The 16,490-nt window shown below is 50.7% G+C and overlaps 1 protein-coding gene across 1 annotated transcript in view; it reads left to right on the top strand.

Annotated features, from left to right (window-relative positions):
* Positions 1-12,907, top strand: part of PLB1 (phospholipase B1) — a 130,953-nt gene extending 118,046 nt beyond the window's left edge. Inside the window, exons 53-57 of the mRNA XM_074988405.1 lie at positions 1,391-1,472; positions 3,198-3,302; positions 4,534-4,629; positions 11,625-11,699; positions 12,222-12,907. Of these exons, the coding sequence (XP_074844506.1) occupies positions 1,391-1,472; positions 3,198-3,302; positions 4,534-4,629; positions 11,625-11,699; positions 12,222-12,446 (583 nt within the window). The 3' untranslated portion in view covers positions 12,447-12,907. The remainder of the gene's footprint in view (positions 1-1,390; positions 1,473-3,197; positions 3,303-4,533; positions 4,630-11,624; positions 11,700-12,221) is intronic.
* The last annotated feature ends 3,583 nt before the right edge of the window (positions 12,908-16,490 follow it).

Raw genomic sequence — 16,490 nt, forward strand, 5'->3', positions numbered from 1 at the left:
TAAAAATTTATTTTGACAGAAACTAAATCCTTAGTCCAACAAAGCACAAACACTTTATCTTGTTGACTCAAGATCGCTGCAGCTAAAGTAAGGTAGGCCTACAGAAACCTGTCTAATGGATAAAAAGTTTTTGCATTCTGGTGAACATGTCAGACATCACTACCTCTTTCCCTGGCACCCACTGAGGCTGGGCATCATGCCACAAATCGCAATATAATTTTCATAATGCTGAATTTCAAAGTCCTTTGGCATTTGCCCCAACTCCAGATCAGGGTCCTACAACAGCCTGAGTGCCTGAGTCCATAGTCAGCTTCGTTCCTTACCCTGCTGATAGAATCAACAGTTGTAGTACAAAACCCAGAATTCAGTTCTTTCCTGGTGAGTATATGAGGAACTGCCTTTTAAATCAAAATGACAAGTATCAGAGAGGTAGCCATGTTAACCTGTATCTGCAAAAACAATGAAGTCCTGTGGCACCTTATAGACTAACAAATTTTTTGTAGCATAAGCTTTTGTGGGCAAATGCATGCATCTGATAAAGTGGGTATTTGCCCATGAAATCTTATGCTGCAAAAAAATCTGTTAGTCTATAAAGTGCCACAGGACTTCTCATTGTTAAATCAAAACGAGTTTATCAAAGTCTTATCAAAAGGATGGAGAGGTGACTTGAAATATGTACGTTAAATATATGAGTACGAATACCTCCAGGGAGGGAGAACACTGATATGCTCCCTAGTCTCATGGAGAAAGACATGGAAGCTAAAATCAGACAGATTCAGATTAGGAATTAAACGTAAATTAACAGTGAGGGTGATGAACTACTGGGAAAGGGGGGAAAAAGACAAAGGGAAGTGGTGGAGTCTCCATCATCCGGTGTCATCAAAAGAAGAACGGATGCTTTTCTGGAAGATGCATTTTAGCCAAACATAAGTTACTGGGTTCGATACAGGGATAACTGGTTGAAATGTGATACCTAGGAGGTCAGATTAGCTGATCTGATAGTTCCTTCTCCCTTAAACTCTATAAATCTCAGAAATTCTGCTTGAAAACATACTTGTCGATGTTTAAGGTCTAACGTGTGGTCTGCTGCTGCTATGTCATGTTCAACAGTTAAGACCTGGTTTTCAAAAGAGTTGCATACCTGCAACTTCTGTTGACATGAAGTGGAAGCTGTGGGTGTCCAGAAGCTCTGTAAAACAGATGATTTATGGGGAGAGAGGGAGCATTGCCTCCCCAGTGCTATCCACCTTAAAATCAGTGTAACGATTTACCTTTGCATTTAATAGCTTAAACCTTCTTGAGCATCTTGGAATGAAACCATGTTATTATTGACTACACAGACTCTCTAGGGTTGGTGTTGATTTTCGTAATTGTTTTCTTTTTTTTCAAGGAGTGTTTGCCCATGTTTCTTAAATCCCCAGGAAAACTCTCCTGAGCTACAAGAAATGAACATAATTAACAAAGATTTTCAGGTAACATCTGGATTCTAGTTCAATTGTTCGTCTCTGCTCCCACCTTATTTTTTTTCATATTTCTCTTCTGTCACAGAAGTCTAACTTATTTTAAGACATGTTTAAAACATAGCAAAAGACTCCATTTATTTTGGGGTTATGCACATTTGTCCAGTATTAATTTAACTAAGAACTAGTCAGATTTCACGTGCCACCAAATAGCTCTAAGATGAGAAGTTATTCCAGTAGACCCTCAATTTACGCACGGTTCCATTCCCACGCACCCTCGCATAACTTGAATTTTGCGTAAGTCGGAGGGTGGCTTTTTTCCCAGCGGAACACACGTTCTGCAGCCAGGGAAGCAGCAGGAGCACCTGGTGCTCTTTTTGGAAAGTAAATCCTGGGATTGGTGGGGAGGGCAGTTGGGGAGTGTTAAGCCTGTTGGTGGGCTGAGGTCGTGGGAGTGAGGCCAGGGGGTTAAGCCTGGGTTGGATTAGGGCTCCTGGGAAGCGGGGGAAGGTTGAATCGGAGCCATGCGCTGGGGGGGTTGAACCGGGGCTGGAGGTTGAACTAGGGCATTGAACCGGAACCACACATTGAGGGTTTGAACTGGGGCCGAGAGTGCCTGTGGCTGCCGCTTCTCTTGGGCTCCGGGAGGGGAGCACCTGAGGCTCTTGCTTCTCCAGGGCCAGGAGTGCGCACGGCTGCCACTTCCTCAGGGCTTGGTTGCAGCTGGGAGGAGCTGTCCCCTGGTGAGGGGAATGAGCTGGAGCTGTGCGCAGGTGGTGAGCGGGATGGGGCTGAGCCAGGGCTGCACAGGGCAGGGGGTGGGGTTGAGCCAGAGTTGGAGGAATGGGATTCTGAGTTGTGCTTAACTCGTGTTATTACGAGTTGGGCACCACTCGAAATCGTGCATTTCAAGGGTTTACTGTGTTATGAAAATAGGAATCACCGTTTCAGATCAGATTCAAGCTCCAGCTAATTTAATATCACATCTCCAACTGTGAACAGTATCAGATGCTTCTGAGGAAGGTGAATGAATCCCTGTGCTGGAAAATTATTAAATTACCCACCTTCAGGGGAAAAATCTCCATAATCCCAGGAGTGGGAAATGTACAGTTGATACATGACTAGCAGCATCAGGGTTAATAACCATAAACAGTTGCTGTATCTAACATAGTAATAGATATTCTCATATAATAATGGATATTCTCCACATAAGAATCTGGGGCCAAAATTTTCATAAGTGACCACTGATTTTAAGTGCCTGATTTTTTGGATGGTGCCAAAATTGATGCCTTTATGGGGGCTAATTTGAAAAAAAACAAAACAAAAAACGTGTCATTCTGGGCACCGAGACTCATTAGTCACTTTTAAAAATTTTAGTCCTAAACCTTTTTCAGAATCCTAAGCTTTAGACCTCGTTGATGTCTTCTGGCACTGAGTTGCACCAGGTAATTAATGCACTGTGTTTGTTTATACGTGTATAACATTTCTTTTTATCCACTCTAGAATCATTTATCTATGCACTTTTAATCTGTTCACACACTCCTCCTGTGGAAATCTCCCCACACATTCAATAGGGATTTTTTTTTCCATTTTTCTCTATCCTTCTGTGCTATCGAGGCTGGATTTATACTAATAGTCCAGAGAGGTGAAAGGCTCATGCTTTATAACTCTAGTTTGGTGGGGGGAGATAAATCTTGTAAATGGACTTTTTGCTGAGCAACTTGCAATCCCACACAGATCAAAAGCATGCTGATGGCCAACAGCGGTCGCTATGCACAGCGTGAGGATTTTACTGTTGTGGTGCAGCCATTTCTCCGAAATACTATCCTCCCACGAGACAGTGTGAGTCCTGTTTTATTACCTGCCCTTTTTGAGGCCACCATTACTATTTATTTTGGACTATGACATCTGTGGGGCAGGGACCGTGTCTTTTTTATGTTTGCACAGACTCTAGCCTATTATGGGCAGTGCAAATAATAATAATAATAATAATAATAAAAAAAGAAAGTCAGAAAGCGTGTATTGCTTATGAATCTGCAGGAGACCTTAAGTGACTTCAGTAAATATGTGAGCTCAGAATGTACTGATTGAAACCTCCTTACAATGTCAAAGACCAGATATCCTCCCATTCCCTACCCTTTGCATCTTGCATGCAGCGTTAGGAATGCAAAAACTCAGCGTGAAACTCAGCCAAAACCAACCAGTTTTGCATAGTATCTACCCTTTTGCTCTATCCCCATAGAACTCCAGAACATTTTAAGAAGTGAATTTGGGTGCTGCTGAAAGGTGTGATATTGACACCTAAAGTCCAAAGCATAGGTACCACATTGGCAATGGCAGGGTGAGGTTGCCCCACAAAACTTTTGTACTTCAACTATATCAACACACAGCCTTGGGCATTCACTTGAAAATCAGCCTAAATTTGCCTAAAATGTTTTAGATCTTGAAGCCAAGCAGCAAACAACAATAAATAACCACAATCTTTCAAAACTGAATGAGGTTCAGGATTTGGCTGATACTGCAGTAATTGGTTTCCTGAGGAGATCCTTGATAGTTAGTTCAATCACAAGTTCCTGGGTTTGGTACAGAAATTATTGAATGAAATTCCCTGGGTTGCATTATTCAGGAGGTCACACTAGATCTTTGGTTCTTGGGATGCAGTACATGGGCAGCGATGAGATGCTGCTTAGTGTATAGTATCAAAATAAGAATGTATTATCACCACAGTGGTTAGAATTATGAAGTTAGTTTGCCAAGTATTTTTGGTTTTTTTAGATGTGATATGATGGGTCTCAAGTTTGAGGAACCTCTGGGGTCAGTTGTCGTGGCCTTTCTGGTTTTCAAATCTATGGATGTTAAGCAAACAAGGACTGCCTCTTGATTGGTTGAAACCATAGATGCTGCTTTATATGGAACAACAGTGTGTATGTGCCCCAGGAGGTAAACTTAAGATGTGGTTTTGCCACAGCAGAAGGAGGAAAGCAGCCCAATGAGGCTGAAATAGCAAACTTGTTTACCAGGTAGAAAGGAGCCCATGACGCTGGAGGTAATTACTACTTGGTTTGCATTGCAGAATGGGAACCCAGACCTGAGTTTCTTTTCCATGGATTGCTTTCACTTCACTGAGAGAGGCCATGCTGAGATGGCCATAGCTCTCTGGAATAATATGGTAAGAGGTCATAAAACAGATCCAAATATATACTGAGGAACCCAAAAGGTGCATGTGAGAAGATGCTCAGATATTCCAAGTATAATTGGATAGATCACTAAGAAGGGAAGTGTTTAACTTCATTAATGGCCGGGCCCCTCTTCTACGTATCTGGGCCTGCGGTGCTTGGTGCCTGGGTAAAGTTACCTCTTTCTAGCAAGTGATCTTTCTTCACTATTCCAGAAGAAAACAGACCTATCAATAGCCATGAAGGAGAACGCCTCCCCACTTGGGCAAGCAGGGCTCATTAAATGGACATAGGTAAACATTTAGCTCTGCAAATCTGCTAAGATTCTGTCTGTCTTTAACAGGTATTCCTTTCTTTCAGAGAATAGGCTTTCCAATGAATTTGAACAAAATCTCTGAAGCTCCCCAGCAGCCTGAGTCCTGCTTTCTGTATTATTATTGACACGTTCCACCATATGTTGCAGAGATCATACCCCTAGATGCTGCTACTACCCTGCTGGTCACTACAGCTTCTTTTGGGGAGGCTCAAATTTCACTTCCCTGCACCACAGGGGCACTCATCTTTTGGAGAAGCACAGAGTGGGGAGCAGCTTTATTTTTTTACCTGCCAGGAGAATGGTAGGTTTGGAATTCTGCCAGCAGATGCTGCAGCAGGAATGTGCTGGATCAGCACATTCTTAGCTGTTTCCTACGGGTTCTGGCATGGAGAGAAAGCTGTGGACGCTTCATGTCACCACAACATTCCCCAGAGAAGACTCTATGCCTGCCGGGGTCCTGTGCCCTGGTTTGTACAAGCAGAAGCCAGAATAAATCAGGAATGAATGTAGCTATTCCTTTTCAATAAAATGAAGTTAGCTTTGGTCACATAATAAGTAGCCGGGCAGGATTCCTTAGAATTGAACATACTAAGTTGAGTGTGGATGTTTGCTGCCACATGGAAAGCCCCTTCTTAGGGGCATTCGTAAGTTCCCACTGCCCCTTGTGCATGACCCAGACATGGTTGCCCATTACTCCACACTGCCAGGGTTTCTCATTTTGCTACTTAACTCTAACACAAACAAACAAACCCTTCCATGAGGGTAGGGGGTACAAGGAGGTCTTATCCCTTCAAAATACCAACCTGGGGGCTAGATCCTCAGCTACTGTGATCAGTTCCACCTGGTGTTGGGAGAGCTTTGCTGATTTGTGCCAGCTGAGGATCTAGGCTTTTGGTATTACATGCTGCTGCTTGTCCTTGCAAACCCTCTGCCACTCATTCCCAGCTCTCTGGTCCATGTCTGTGTAGTGAGAGGCTGTGTGGCTCTTGTAAGAGTGTTATTGTTTTTCTATTCCGCTTTCCTCAGCAAGTTCTATCCTGTTCCCTGAGCCAGCTCAGCACACTGCAAGCTGCTGGCCAGATGAGAGGAGTTCTCAATGCATATAAAGGGCCAGATTGTGTCTAGCCATCAGTGTGGGTAGGCAGGGTGGGGCCGGCCTGACAGGCACAAGGAGCTCCTTCTGCCTTGTGTTCTCTGTACAGGGACTAACCACAGCCCCAGTCCCTGTGATTGCAGGGGAAATGTACAAGGAACTGGTCCTCCGTTGCAGGGTGAGGTAGGAGCCATGGAACTCGGTGGGAATTGTGCCGCTCCTTCCCAGAGCACACCTGTAACGCAGGTTGGAATTTGGGGGCACAATCACGCCCCACCCCAGCGGGCTGGAGTTCCCATTTTATACCAACTGACAAGTGGGGTACAGATCTGCTTGCTGCAGATATACACATACGATCAGCCCTTAGCAGATTCCTTCCCAGCCTGGCACAGAAAGAGACAGCCATACAAATAGCCGGGGGACCACAGACAACACAAATCATGTGGCTTACAGGGAGCTCCCCTAAGATACAGCCAAAATAACCTATGCTCACTCTAGTAGGCAAGTGTGATGGAGTGGGGGATACCTGTGTGTGTGTGAGTGGCTCACAGAGGGTGTGGGGCTCCTGCTGAGGGTAACCTTAATGACCAGGTAACACCTTTGTACTGCAGACAAAGGAGGAGGTGGAGCCTGAGGGGTTTGAATTGGAACTGGGAGTTGGAAGCAGTTAGTCGGGGCTGGGAGAGAGAGAGAGACAAAGGAGGGGGCAAGGCCCCAGTTCTGGGGGCCCCTCGGGGCCTCCTCTCCCCAACATGGATTGAACTGGCTGTCTCTGCCTGCTGTACTGACTCCTCTGTATAATGCTGTGTCCTGTTGGCTAATAAACCTGCTGTTTTCCTGCTGAGTGAGAGACTCTCCTGCCTGCGGACAGGGTGCAGAGCTTGGGGGACCCCAGAACCCCATCACACTGGTGTCAGAAGTGGGATGTTCTGCACCCCGAGGATGGAGCATCCAGCAGTAAGTGACCGGGGCCCCGGAAGAAGTGGGGCCTGCGAGACCCAGGTGTGCTGAAGGGCAGTGAGGTGCAGTTCCCCAAGGCGGAGGGGCCTGCGGCCGAACCCAAGCAACTGCGGTCGTGGTCCTCGAGAGGGGGTGTCACACCCGAGGAGGGGTTACTCCTGGGAATCTGTTGGAGTCGGTCCCAGAAGGTGGAGGGGCCGAGAGCCCAACCCCCAGGAACAAGTGACCCCTGAGGAGGCTGACGCTGAATGAGTTCTTCCCAAGACAGTGTGCTCATGGTCCCTGAGAGCGGGTGTCGCACTGAAGAAGGGGTTCCGCTGGGAGTCTGTTGGAGTCGGTCCCAGAGGGCGGAGGGGCCTACAGCCTAACCCCGGGCAGCTTGTGACCCGCAAGAAGCCTGGCACACTGAAGGGATTCTTCCAGGAATCGTGGGGTGCAGAGGGCATCAGCCTGAGAGCCTGCAGCCATGCTCAGCAACTCCGCTGTGAAGTGGCAGCACCTGGAAGCCGAATCGAGATTGAGGAAGCTGGACAAGGCAGCGTGGATGTGCAGTGGCGGAGCTGAGGGCTGGGGAGAATCCTGCAGAGGTGAGCCCGGATTGGGGCAGGGAACCCTGGACTGCCTGGAGCTCTGAACCGAGTGGCCTGCCGCAGCTCAAGGAGGGAAGGAGCGATTCCAACCCATCATCTACTAGTGGCCAAGACAGACCTGCGAAGAGTTTTCCAGGCCTGGGCCGAGGAAGGTGCCTGTGTGTCTGTGCAGGAAAGCAGCTGATCCACTGGGAATGGCAAGTTGTCTGTGAGAGAAGCTGCTTCACCTTCTGTGTGTGTGTGGAGACCAGCCGCGGGGCTGGGACAAAGGAGAGAGTGTCTCCCATTGTCTGTCTGTGTTGAACAGCAGCAGCAGCCTGGGGAGAGAGCAGAGCCTGCGTTTGGAAAAGATGCCAATGAGGAAACTAGCCCATTGTCTGAGGAAGATTCCCCAGCCTGGGGTGGCTGGAGAAGGATCCACCAGAAAAGAGCATTCCAGGTGTGTCTCTGAATCCAGCCATGGGGGCTGGAGCAGAGGGAATGGCTCTGGGATGGGCAGTGGTGTCCCTAATAAGGACACTGGTCCTTGGTGCAAGAAAAGTGCTTCTGCTTCTGGGGAAGTGAATCCTTTGCCTGAGCCTGTGGGGGCTCGAGATGGAGCCAAGATCCCAGAGCTGGATCTGAGGGCAGCTGAAGCCCAGATGGGAAGTGGGCCTGCCTCTGTGTCTCTCAGGGGGGATGATGCTTTACGTGGTCTAATCCAGTTAGTATCATCAGGGAATCCCAGAGACCAGACGATTCTGGTACTTGTTCTTTGCCTGATGCTGAGGTGTTACTGGGAGGGGGTGAGAGGACTCTGTCCTACCAGAGTCATCCTCTCGCCAGGACACAAGAACAGACAGGCAATGGAGTTACGCTAACTGATGAAGATAAAGGAGCTGGTAGCAGAAGGGAGGAAAGGGACCCTAACCGTCTGTCCGGTGGTACTGGCTGTCTGCCTGAAGGGGGATTACGTGGGAATCTGCCTGATGGGCCAGAAGTGATCCTGGGTTTAGGTGAAACCCAGGAGCTGGTTGTGGCTCAAGGGAGCAGTGCCCCTGTGGAGCCGGACAGGGGTAAGTTATTGTTTGGGGAAGCTCTTAAGGAAGAGAATTTCCCTGAAACTTTTCCTGACCCGTCTGTGGGGACTGCAGAAAATGGGAGTGAGGTGAAGGAGAGTGAACAGGAAAGGTGCATGTCTGTAAGCACCAGAGCAGCCCTTTGCCTGGGGAGAAGTTTGTTTCAGCTCCTGATGGCCAGGACCTGCCTGAGTGTGAAACCACTGGCTGTGCTCTGGAAGGGTCCAAAGCAGGCAGTGTAAAAGTTTCTCAGGAATTGGAAGCTGGTGCAAGTAAAGTAAAAACTATCAGGGAACGTGAGCAGCCCTGTGAGAACCAAGTAAAACAGCTGCACAGCCAATCTCTGTAGGATGCAGGAGAGCGCCAGCAATTCCCCATCTCCAGATGGTGGAAACACTTATATTCTCATACTGGATTCGACTTCTGATTCCATGGGGAGGCAGTAGTTGGAGGTGGAAGGATGAAGGAGCTTTGGGCCTGGTGGGCCAGTAAGGGATAAACAGGAATTCCTTCATGTGGATTCTGCGTCTGGGACTCACAAAACAACTCTCAGAAAGCAGTTTGGTTTGCAAATTTCCAGACTGGTGGGGGGGGCCATCTCCCTGAGATCATCAATGGTCCAGCTCTTGTTAGAAGAGAGGGCACAGCCAAAGAGATCAAATTTCCACCCCAGGGGGCAAGAGAGAAGATTAAAACTTGATGGTGCTAAAAAAGGCCTCAGCCATTTATCCCCAAAATACCAGATTCTCAAGGAGGTTACACAAAAGTTGTGGTCTACCAAAGAGCAACGTAAATGTACAGTTGCAATGGGTTTGTTCTGTTACTCACGCTGACTGCTGTAACCAAGGGGTGCTGCTACCAAAAGCTGTAGAATTGTACCATGCACTGAATGTTTAAAAAGAGCCATGTGACATGATGACATTGATGTAGAAGCATAAATTGTATGCTAAAGGAGTCTGTAACTCTGAAATGTCATCATTGTTCCCTGTAACTAGTCTTGCAACCTCTCACATAAGGAGGAACATTCCAAACCTATTGTGTGGCATGGAAGGGGAAACTGAGGCACACAGCCATTGTGGTGGTCTGGCTAAATGCCAAGGATGGAAGCATTTGTACCTTCCGTTACTGGACTGTAACTGAATTCCAGACATTGGCTGGAGCAGCTGTATGGACTGGTGGTCAGATGGGGCAGGACCCAGACCACAAAAGACCTGTTTGATCTGTTGGTGCTGCAGCATCTGTATGGGCTCTGCCTGCCCGACTTGAGAACGTGGCTGACGGACCGGGACCGAAGCAGCGAGACCAACCAACCCAAGGGAACTAAAGGGACTTGCCCGGCTGCATCACATGAAAAGGGCCAATACCAAGCTCCTGAGTTGGAGCCTCCCCCAGCAGGACTATAATGTGGAGGTGGTGCACATCAAGGGGAGCACTGAGGGTACAGCCGATGCCCTGTCACGAGGGGAGAGCCCCGAACTTCCCCAGGTCACCAGTTGAGTGACCCTGCTCAGTTCGGTCTGAAAGGGGGGAGAGATGTGATGGAGTGGGGGATACCTGTGTGTGTGTGAGTGGCTCACAGAGGGTGTGGGGCTCCTGCTGAGGGTAACCTTAATGACCAGGTAACACCTTTGTACTGCAGACAAAGGAGGAGGTGGAGCCTGAGGGGTTTGAATTGGAACTGGGAGTTGGAAGCAGTTAGTCGGGGCTGGGAGAGAGAGAGAGACAAAGGAGGGGGCAAGGCCCCAGTTCTGGGGGCCCCTCGGGGCCTCCTCTCCCCAACATGGATTGAACTGGCTGTCTCTGCCTGCTGTACTGACTCCTCTGTATAATGCTGTGTCCTGTTGGCTAATAAACCTGCTGTTTTCCTGCTGAGTGAGAGACTCTCCTGCCTGCGGACAGGGTGCAGAGCTTGGGGGACCCCAGAACCCCATCACACTGCAAGCCAGAGGGCTTTGACTCTTGTGCGATGCTGACCTTCTCCCAGCAAAAGAATTCGATGGCACTCAGAAAATCTTTGAATTCATTGTCTCACTTCACATCATCTCTGAAGGTTCCCTCCCTCCACCCAGCCTTCTCCTTCATTATTTTTACTATTAACACATAAGGCACCAGTGCCTGCACCTCACGTGTTTCTTGGCTCACCTCTCCCGTAATGCCTTCAGTGTCTGTTTGCTTTTGCCCAAAGCCATAGAGCCGAGAAGCATTCCTAGTTTTAACATACAGGAATCTTATTACTGCAATCCCTATCCTTGTCTCATCTTGAGTTGTCATGATATTATGCCCCTCTAGCATGTAAGTGGCACTTTCTCCCCAGCCTCTCTCTCTTGAGGATGGCAGACACAGTGGTAATGGTCAACGTGGTCGAAAAGAATGGCACACGCACCCTTCGCTAGTGTGTATCCTCTCCAGAGACTGCTACAAGGGACAGTTCTTCCTATCTTTGTTGCCCAAAGCCTGCAGTCATTCCTTGAATAAAATTTCCAATGAAGTCACTGTTCGAATGAGGACTGCAGTGATTGCTCTGTTCTATACCACCGCTACCGCATTGATATTTGAGCACCTTTCAGTAGTGCATTAAATGAGATAACTAACCTCTGCCATCTGTGATTCATTCATTCTTATCCTATGCCCTGGGGAAGATGTGTGCAGTGAAGTGTTTTGTTTTGGCCAAGCATTCTGAGTTTATGGCAGAGAAGGCAACTTCCTTCCCCTTGGAGCAGAAGTCATGAGGCGTGTGATGCCTCTCAGTTCCTGCGGCAGTTTGTCCCACAGATAGGACAGCAGTTCTCAATTCCTTTGCTCATGGGCTTGCACACTGGCTGAAAAATTGTCCTGAGCCCCATCATATTCCAGAACCCCTGGCAGGTGCAAAGGCACATGTTGATTTGCTAGAATAGTGTAACCCATCCAAACCAGGAGAGTGTTGGAGGAAAACATCACTCAGCTCAGCTGTCCTTTTTCTCTCCTTCAGCTGGAGCCAGTTAGTCAAAAGCAGAGCTACAATAACTTCACCCAAAACAGAGCAAAACTCAAGTGTCCAACCTCAGTAAGTAAACACCACATTATATCCACCTCCATGGGGCCCCTTTTGTTTTCCGTTTTCTTCTTGCCAGCAATATAATTCAGGGATACTGATGATTACATTCTTTGGTGGGTTTTAAATAGGAAACAAATGTCCAGGTTTTTTGGCAAAGCCAGGTTTTCAGGGAGGTCTGCTCATTGGGATTTAGTGAAAAAAATGCATAATTCCCCCCCTCATTTCAACCAGGTTTTTTTTGTTTGTTTGTTTGTTTGTTTGTTTTTGCATGTGGTTGTCTGCAATAGACCAGTTCAAAAACAATACCAAGGTTGCAGTGGTCTGACTAACACTCAGGAGTGGGAGGGAATAAGGTCACAGTGCATAAATCCATTGGGGTAGAGAAGCTTTCAGCACAGTCAGAATGAAGAGCTAGTCAATATTGCTAAAACATAAGGCCTCTTCTGTCTCAATAGGAGTGAATTATATATAGGCTGAATGCTGCTCAGAAGTATTCTGTGGATAGTAAAACCCTCTTTCCTTCCTTTGTAGGAGAATCCATTTATTTTCACCTCCAGAAACAGTGGATTTCAAAATACAGCTCCAGTAACGGGAGAGGGTGACCCATCATCAGTGCCTTACTGGGCTGTGATTCTGGCAGCAGGGGCTGGAGTCCTGGCAGGTTCTGTACTTGTTGGTGTTTTGATGTCAAGAAGACCCAAGAAACACCAGCAGGAGAGAGAGACAGACAGGGAATTAAAATCAACAGCTCTGTAAATCAGATACACCTGGGGAACTTCCATCTCCTGCCACTGTGATGGGGGTGGTGGGAGAGCAGGGGAAGAGCAACTTTTTATATCTAACATATCAAACTTGCCCATTTAAAAATAGAGGCTCAGGTGTGGGCCAATGATTCTCCACCCAGTCATCATGATCATAGAGGACACTACAATGCTTACTGTACCTGACGGTGTCAGTTGCTTGTTGGCCATGCCTTGGAAGGAAACAAACGTTTCTTAACACATCAAGCCTTCTTCCTCTGAGATGCAATAATTCTTTGTAGGATGGGAGTTGCCCAGGATGCTACTTTCCCCGCATGAAGTGAGAAAACTATTCATATATGCTGATGTCTTATGAAGTGCTTGCTCACCGACTATTTTGTGGGGGACGCTGGGTTGAATATAATGGTTGCCCATCATTGTTATGGACTGTTAACCATCTCCCTGCAAAAAAGTGTAATAAATTCAAAAAAGAAAAGCAGTGACATCTTTTGTTGGAGTCAAGTGAGACCTCAGTGTTAGTGCAACAAGACTTGGTGTTGTGAGAAAAGAAGTTTTATTCAATCAGTCTGGCTGAAGGTCTGAGTAGAACTGACTCCCGTGCACATGGAGGTATAGTGGGCCAGTGCAAATGCTGCAGCAGTTCATAGGTCAGCACTCCGGCTGTCTTCCAACCTGCTGCAGGAGAGGGAGAAACTGCTATCAGACTCCCTCCTGGATGGCAATAGAGACATCCCTTGTTCAAGGATCCTATGGTAGGCTGAAGACTTGGAAAACAAAAGGGCTGTGTCTACACTAGCTCCCAACTTCGAAGGGAGCATGGTAAGTAGGGAGTCGGGAGATTATTAATGAAGTGCTGCGGTGCCACACCCATGGTAAGTGGTCATCCAGCTAACTAAAATCATGCCAGATAACAGATGTTTGCTGGGAAAGAGAGTGCCAGATTAGAGTGGTTCAGCCTGTACTACGCAACTTGCATTACTAAACCAGCAAAGGTAACAGGTGGCAGCATGTCTTCCTTTTGGCTGGTTAATGTAACTACAACAGACCATCTCCAGTCAGCAGCAGGGAACTGCACTCTGAGGCTTGCACATGACAGAGAATCAGGGCAGCCGTGATGTCACATTCCCTGCGAGGGAGCAGTCCGCACTCACAGTGCTTTGGAAGAGGTCCAAGACCAGCCCAGTTACAATTATTATAGGGTGGAGAGGCGAAGCGCAGAGAAATCCAGTGGCTGCTTGGCATGCTCCAACTTGCATTACCCACACCCCAGCAGTTACTTTGCTAGCATCAGCCGCCTCTCAGCCAGAAGGCAGGGCTGCAAAATGTCCTGGGACTTGGGAGTGCGGAGTGGGAGAACAAAACTGGGAGACAGGCCACTAGAGCCGTGTCTACACGTGCACGCTACTTCCAAGTAGCGGCACCAGCTTCAAAATAGCGCCCGTCATGGCTACACGCGTCGGGCGCTATTTCAAAGTTAACTTCGACATTAGGCGGTGAGACGTCGAAGTCACTATCCTCATCAGGAGATGGGGATAGCGCCCTACTTCGACGTTCAGCGTCGAAGTAGGGACCGTGTACTCATTGTGCGTCCCGCAACTTCGAAATTGCGGGGTCCTCCATGGCGGCCATCAGCTGAGGGGTTGAGAGACGCTCTCTCCAGCCCCTCAGCTCAATGGTGGCCACGTGGAGCGGCCCCTTAAAGGTCCCCTCCCCCTCCCTTCCTGTGCAGGAAGCTGAGGGAACGTGCAGGCAGCAGCCCAGACACGCGGCCAGCCTGCACGTCCCTCAGCAGCCACAGGACCATCAATGGCCGCCCGGCAGCCCCCCCAGCGCCCTCAGGGGACCCCCCCAAGGGGAGCCAGGGCAGCCAGCCCAGCCAGGCGGGCAGCCAGGCTGGCAAGCGGCAGCGGGGCCCCTCCTGGACGGAGGCCGAGCTGCGGGACCTGCTGGGGCTCTGGAGCGAGGAGGAGGTGCTCCAGGTAATGGGGAGCAAGAGGCGGAACGCAGATGCGTTCGCTCGGCTGGCCGACGGCCTGGCTGCCCGGGGTCACCCTGCCCGCACTCCTGATCACATCAGGAGTAAGGTGAAGGAGCTGCGGCAGGGTCATGCCCGGGCCCGGGATGTGGCTGGCCGATCTGGGGCCGCCCCCGTCACTTGCCCCTTTTACAGGGAGCTCAGGGACATCCTGGGCCCCCAGCACACCTCCTCCCCTCCGGCCACCCTTGATACTTCGGCCGACGAGCCCCAGCAGGCCCTGCAGCCGGAGTCCACCCCGGAGGTAAGCCCCGCACCCCGGGGGCCCCCCCCAGAGCCCACCCCTGGGCCATCGCGGCAGGAGGTGTGGGGGGGGCTCCTCTTCCGCAGAATCCGGGCTGCAGATCCTCCTCCTGCCATCCCGGAGCAGCAGCCGGGCCTCCGCCCCTCGGGGATCTCCGGACCGTGGGAGCGGACCGACAGGTATGTACCCCCCTCTGGTGTACACCCCTGGGCTTGAGGGGCGGGGGGTAATAGATATGTGTCCAGGGCCCCCGACCTGCCCACATGGCCATGGCCCCAAGGACAGCAGGGCCATGTCCCTCACAGCAGTGCATCAGCCCCTGCCCCCCCCCACACCCCGCACGACAGTGCCATGCCCCATCCCCGGGCCAGGGGGGAGCGGAACCTCGAGGGGCCCCCAGGAGGAGGGGGTGGGACACCCCACAGCAGCAGCAACAACAGCAGCAGCAGCATGTGATGGAGTGGGGGGAGTGCAAAAGGGAGACTCAGGCTAGATATGAGCAACAAGAGCCGAATAGCTCCCAGGGGCAAAGGATGATCGTGGGGCTACAGCTGGCAGGTGACACCTGTGCCCTGAACAAAGAGGAGGGAGGAGCCGAGCTGGCTTTGAAATGGTGGGGGAGGGCGGGGGGCCGCAGGCAGAGGCTAGGGGAAGGGAGAGCTGGAAGGCAGCCAGCCTGAGGAGGGGGAAAGCTGCATCCCAGAGGGGCCCCCCTTGGGGTCTTCTCCCCAGGACGGGTTGGAAGGACTGTCTCTTCTGACAGCTGGTGCTGTCACTCCTGGGAGAAACTGGGCATCTGTGGCCTAAGAAACCTCTCCTGCTGTCAGACCCTGCGGAGTGAAGTGAGAGTCGCTCCTACCAGGGGACGGGTTGCAGTGCAGGGGGACCCCTGAACCCCATCCATCACAGCAGCATCTCCCGGGGATGGGGATGGGGAACCTGCAGCACAGGGCTGGGGGGACAAAGGCCACGGCTCGGGGCCCACACTAACGCCTGTCTCCATTCTTCTTCCCCCCCTCCTCTCCTGTGTCCCGCAGCTGCACCATCGGAAGGACCGGAAGAGAGCACCGGCGAGGCATCAGTGGTCCCAGAGACCCCTCCGGGGCCATCGCTCCAGGCAAGCCCCTCGGCCGAGGACCAACCGGCCCCACGGCGGGCTAGACGGCGGACCCCGCACCACCACCAGCCGACAGCGACGGACCCCCAGCTGCTGGCCATCCACCGTCGGCAGCTGGAGGTGGCGGAGCAGCGCCTGCAGGTGGAGCAACACCGCCTCGAACTGCAGGAGCGGGCGCTGGCCTGGTGCCAAGAGGCATGGGGGGCCTACATGGACACTTTCAACCGCCTGGTGGACTACCTGGCCCCCCATGCCGCGCCGGCTGCCGCAGCGCCCACCCTGCCTGCTCCACCCGCCGCACCACCAGCTGCTCCGCACATCGCCGTCCTGTCCGCCATCGCCCCGCCACCCACCACCGAGGGCCGGAGCGCCGAGGGACCCCTGGAGTCAGCTGAGACTCGCCGGGCATATCTTCCGGTCCGCCCCACCCCCAGCCAGCCCCGGACAGGGCTGTGGCCGCGGCGGGGCTCCTGGCCGCCCACGCCCAGTGCCGGACTTTAGGGGCAAGGGGCCCGGGACGTGGCCCCCACCCTTGTATATAGTTGTGACTTATTAATTTGTGCCCCCCATTTGCCCCGTCCCCCCCATGTAAATAGTTCTCCCCTTTATCATCCCTGGTTTTCTTTTTATTAGTGAACAATCT

This window comes from Carettochelys insculpta, chromosome 3 (assembly GCF_033958435.1).
Source record: "Carettochelys insculpta isolate YL-2023 chromosome 3, ASM3395843v1, whole genome shotgun sequence".
Taxonomy (NCBI): Eukaryota; Metazoa; Chordata; order Testudines; family Carettochelyidae; genus Carettochelys; species Carettochelys insculpta.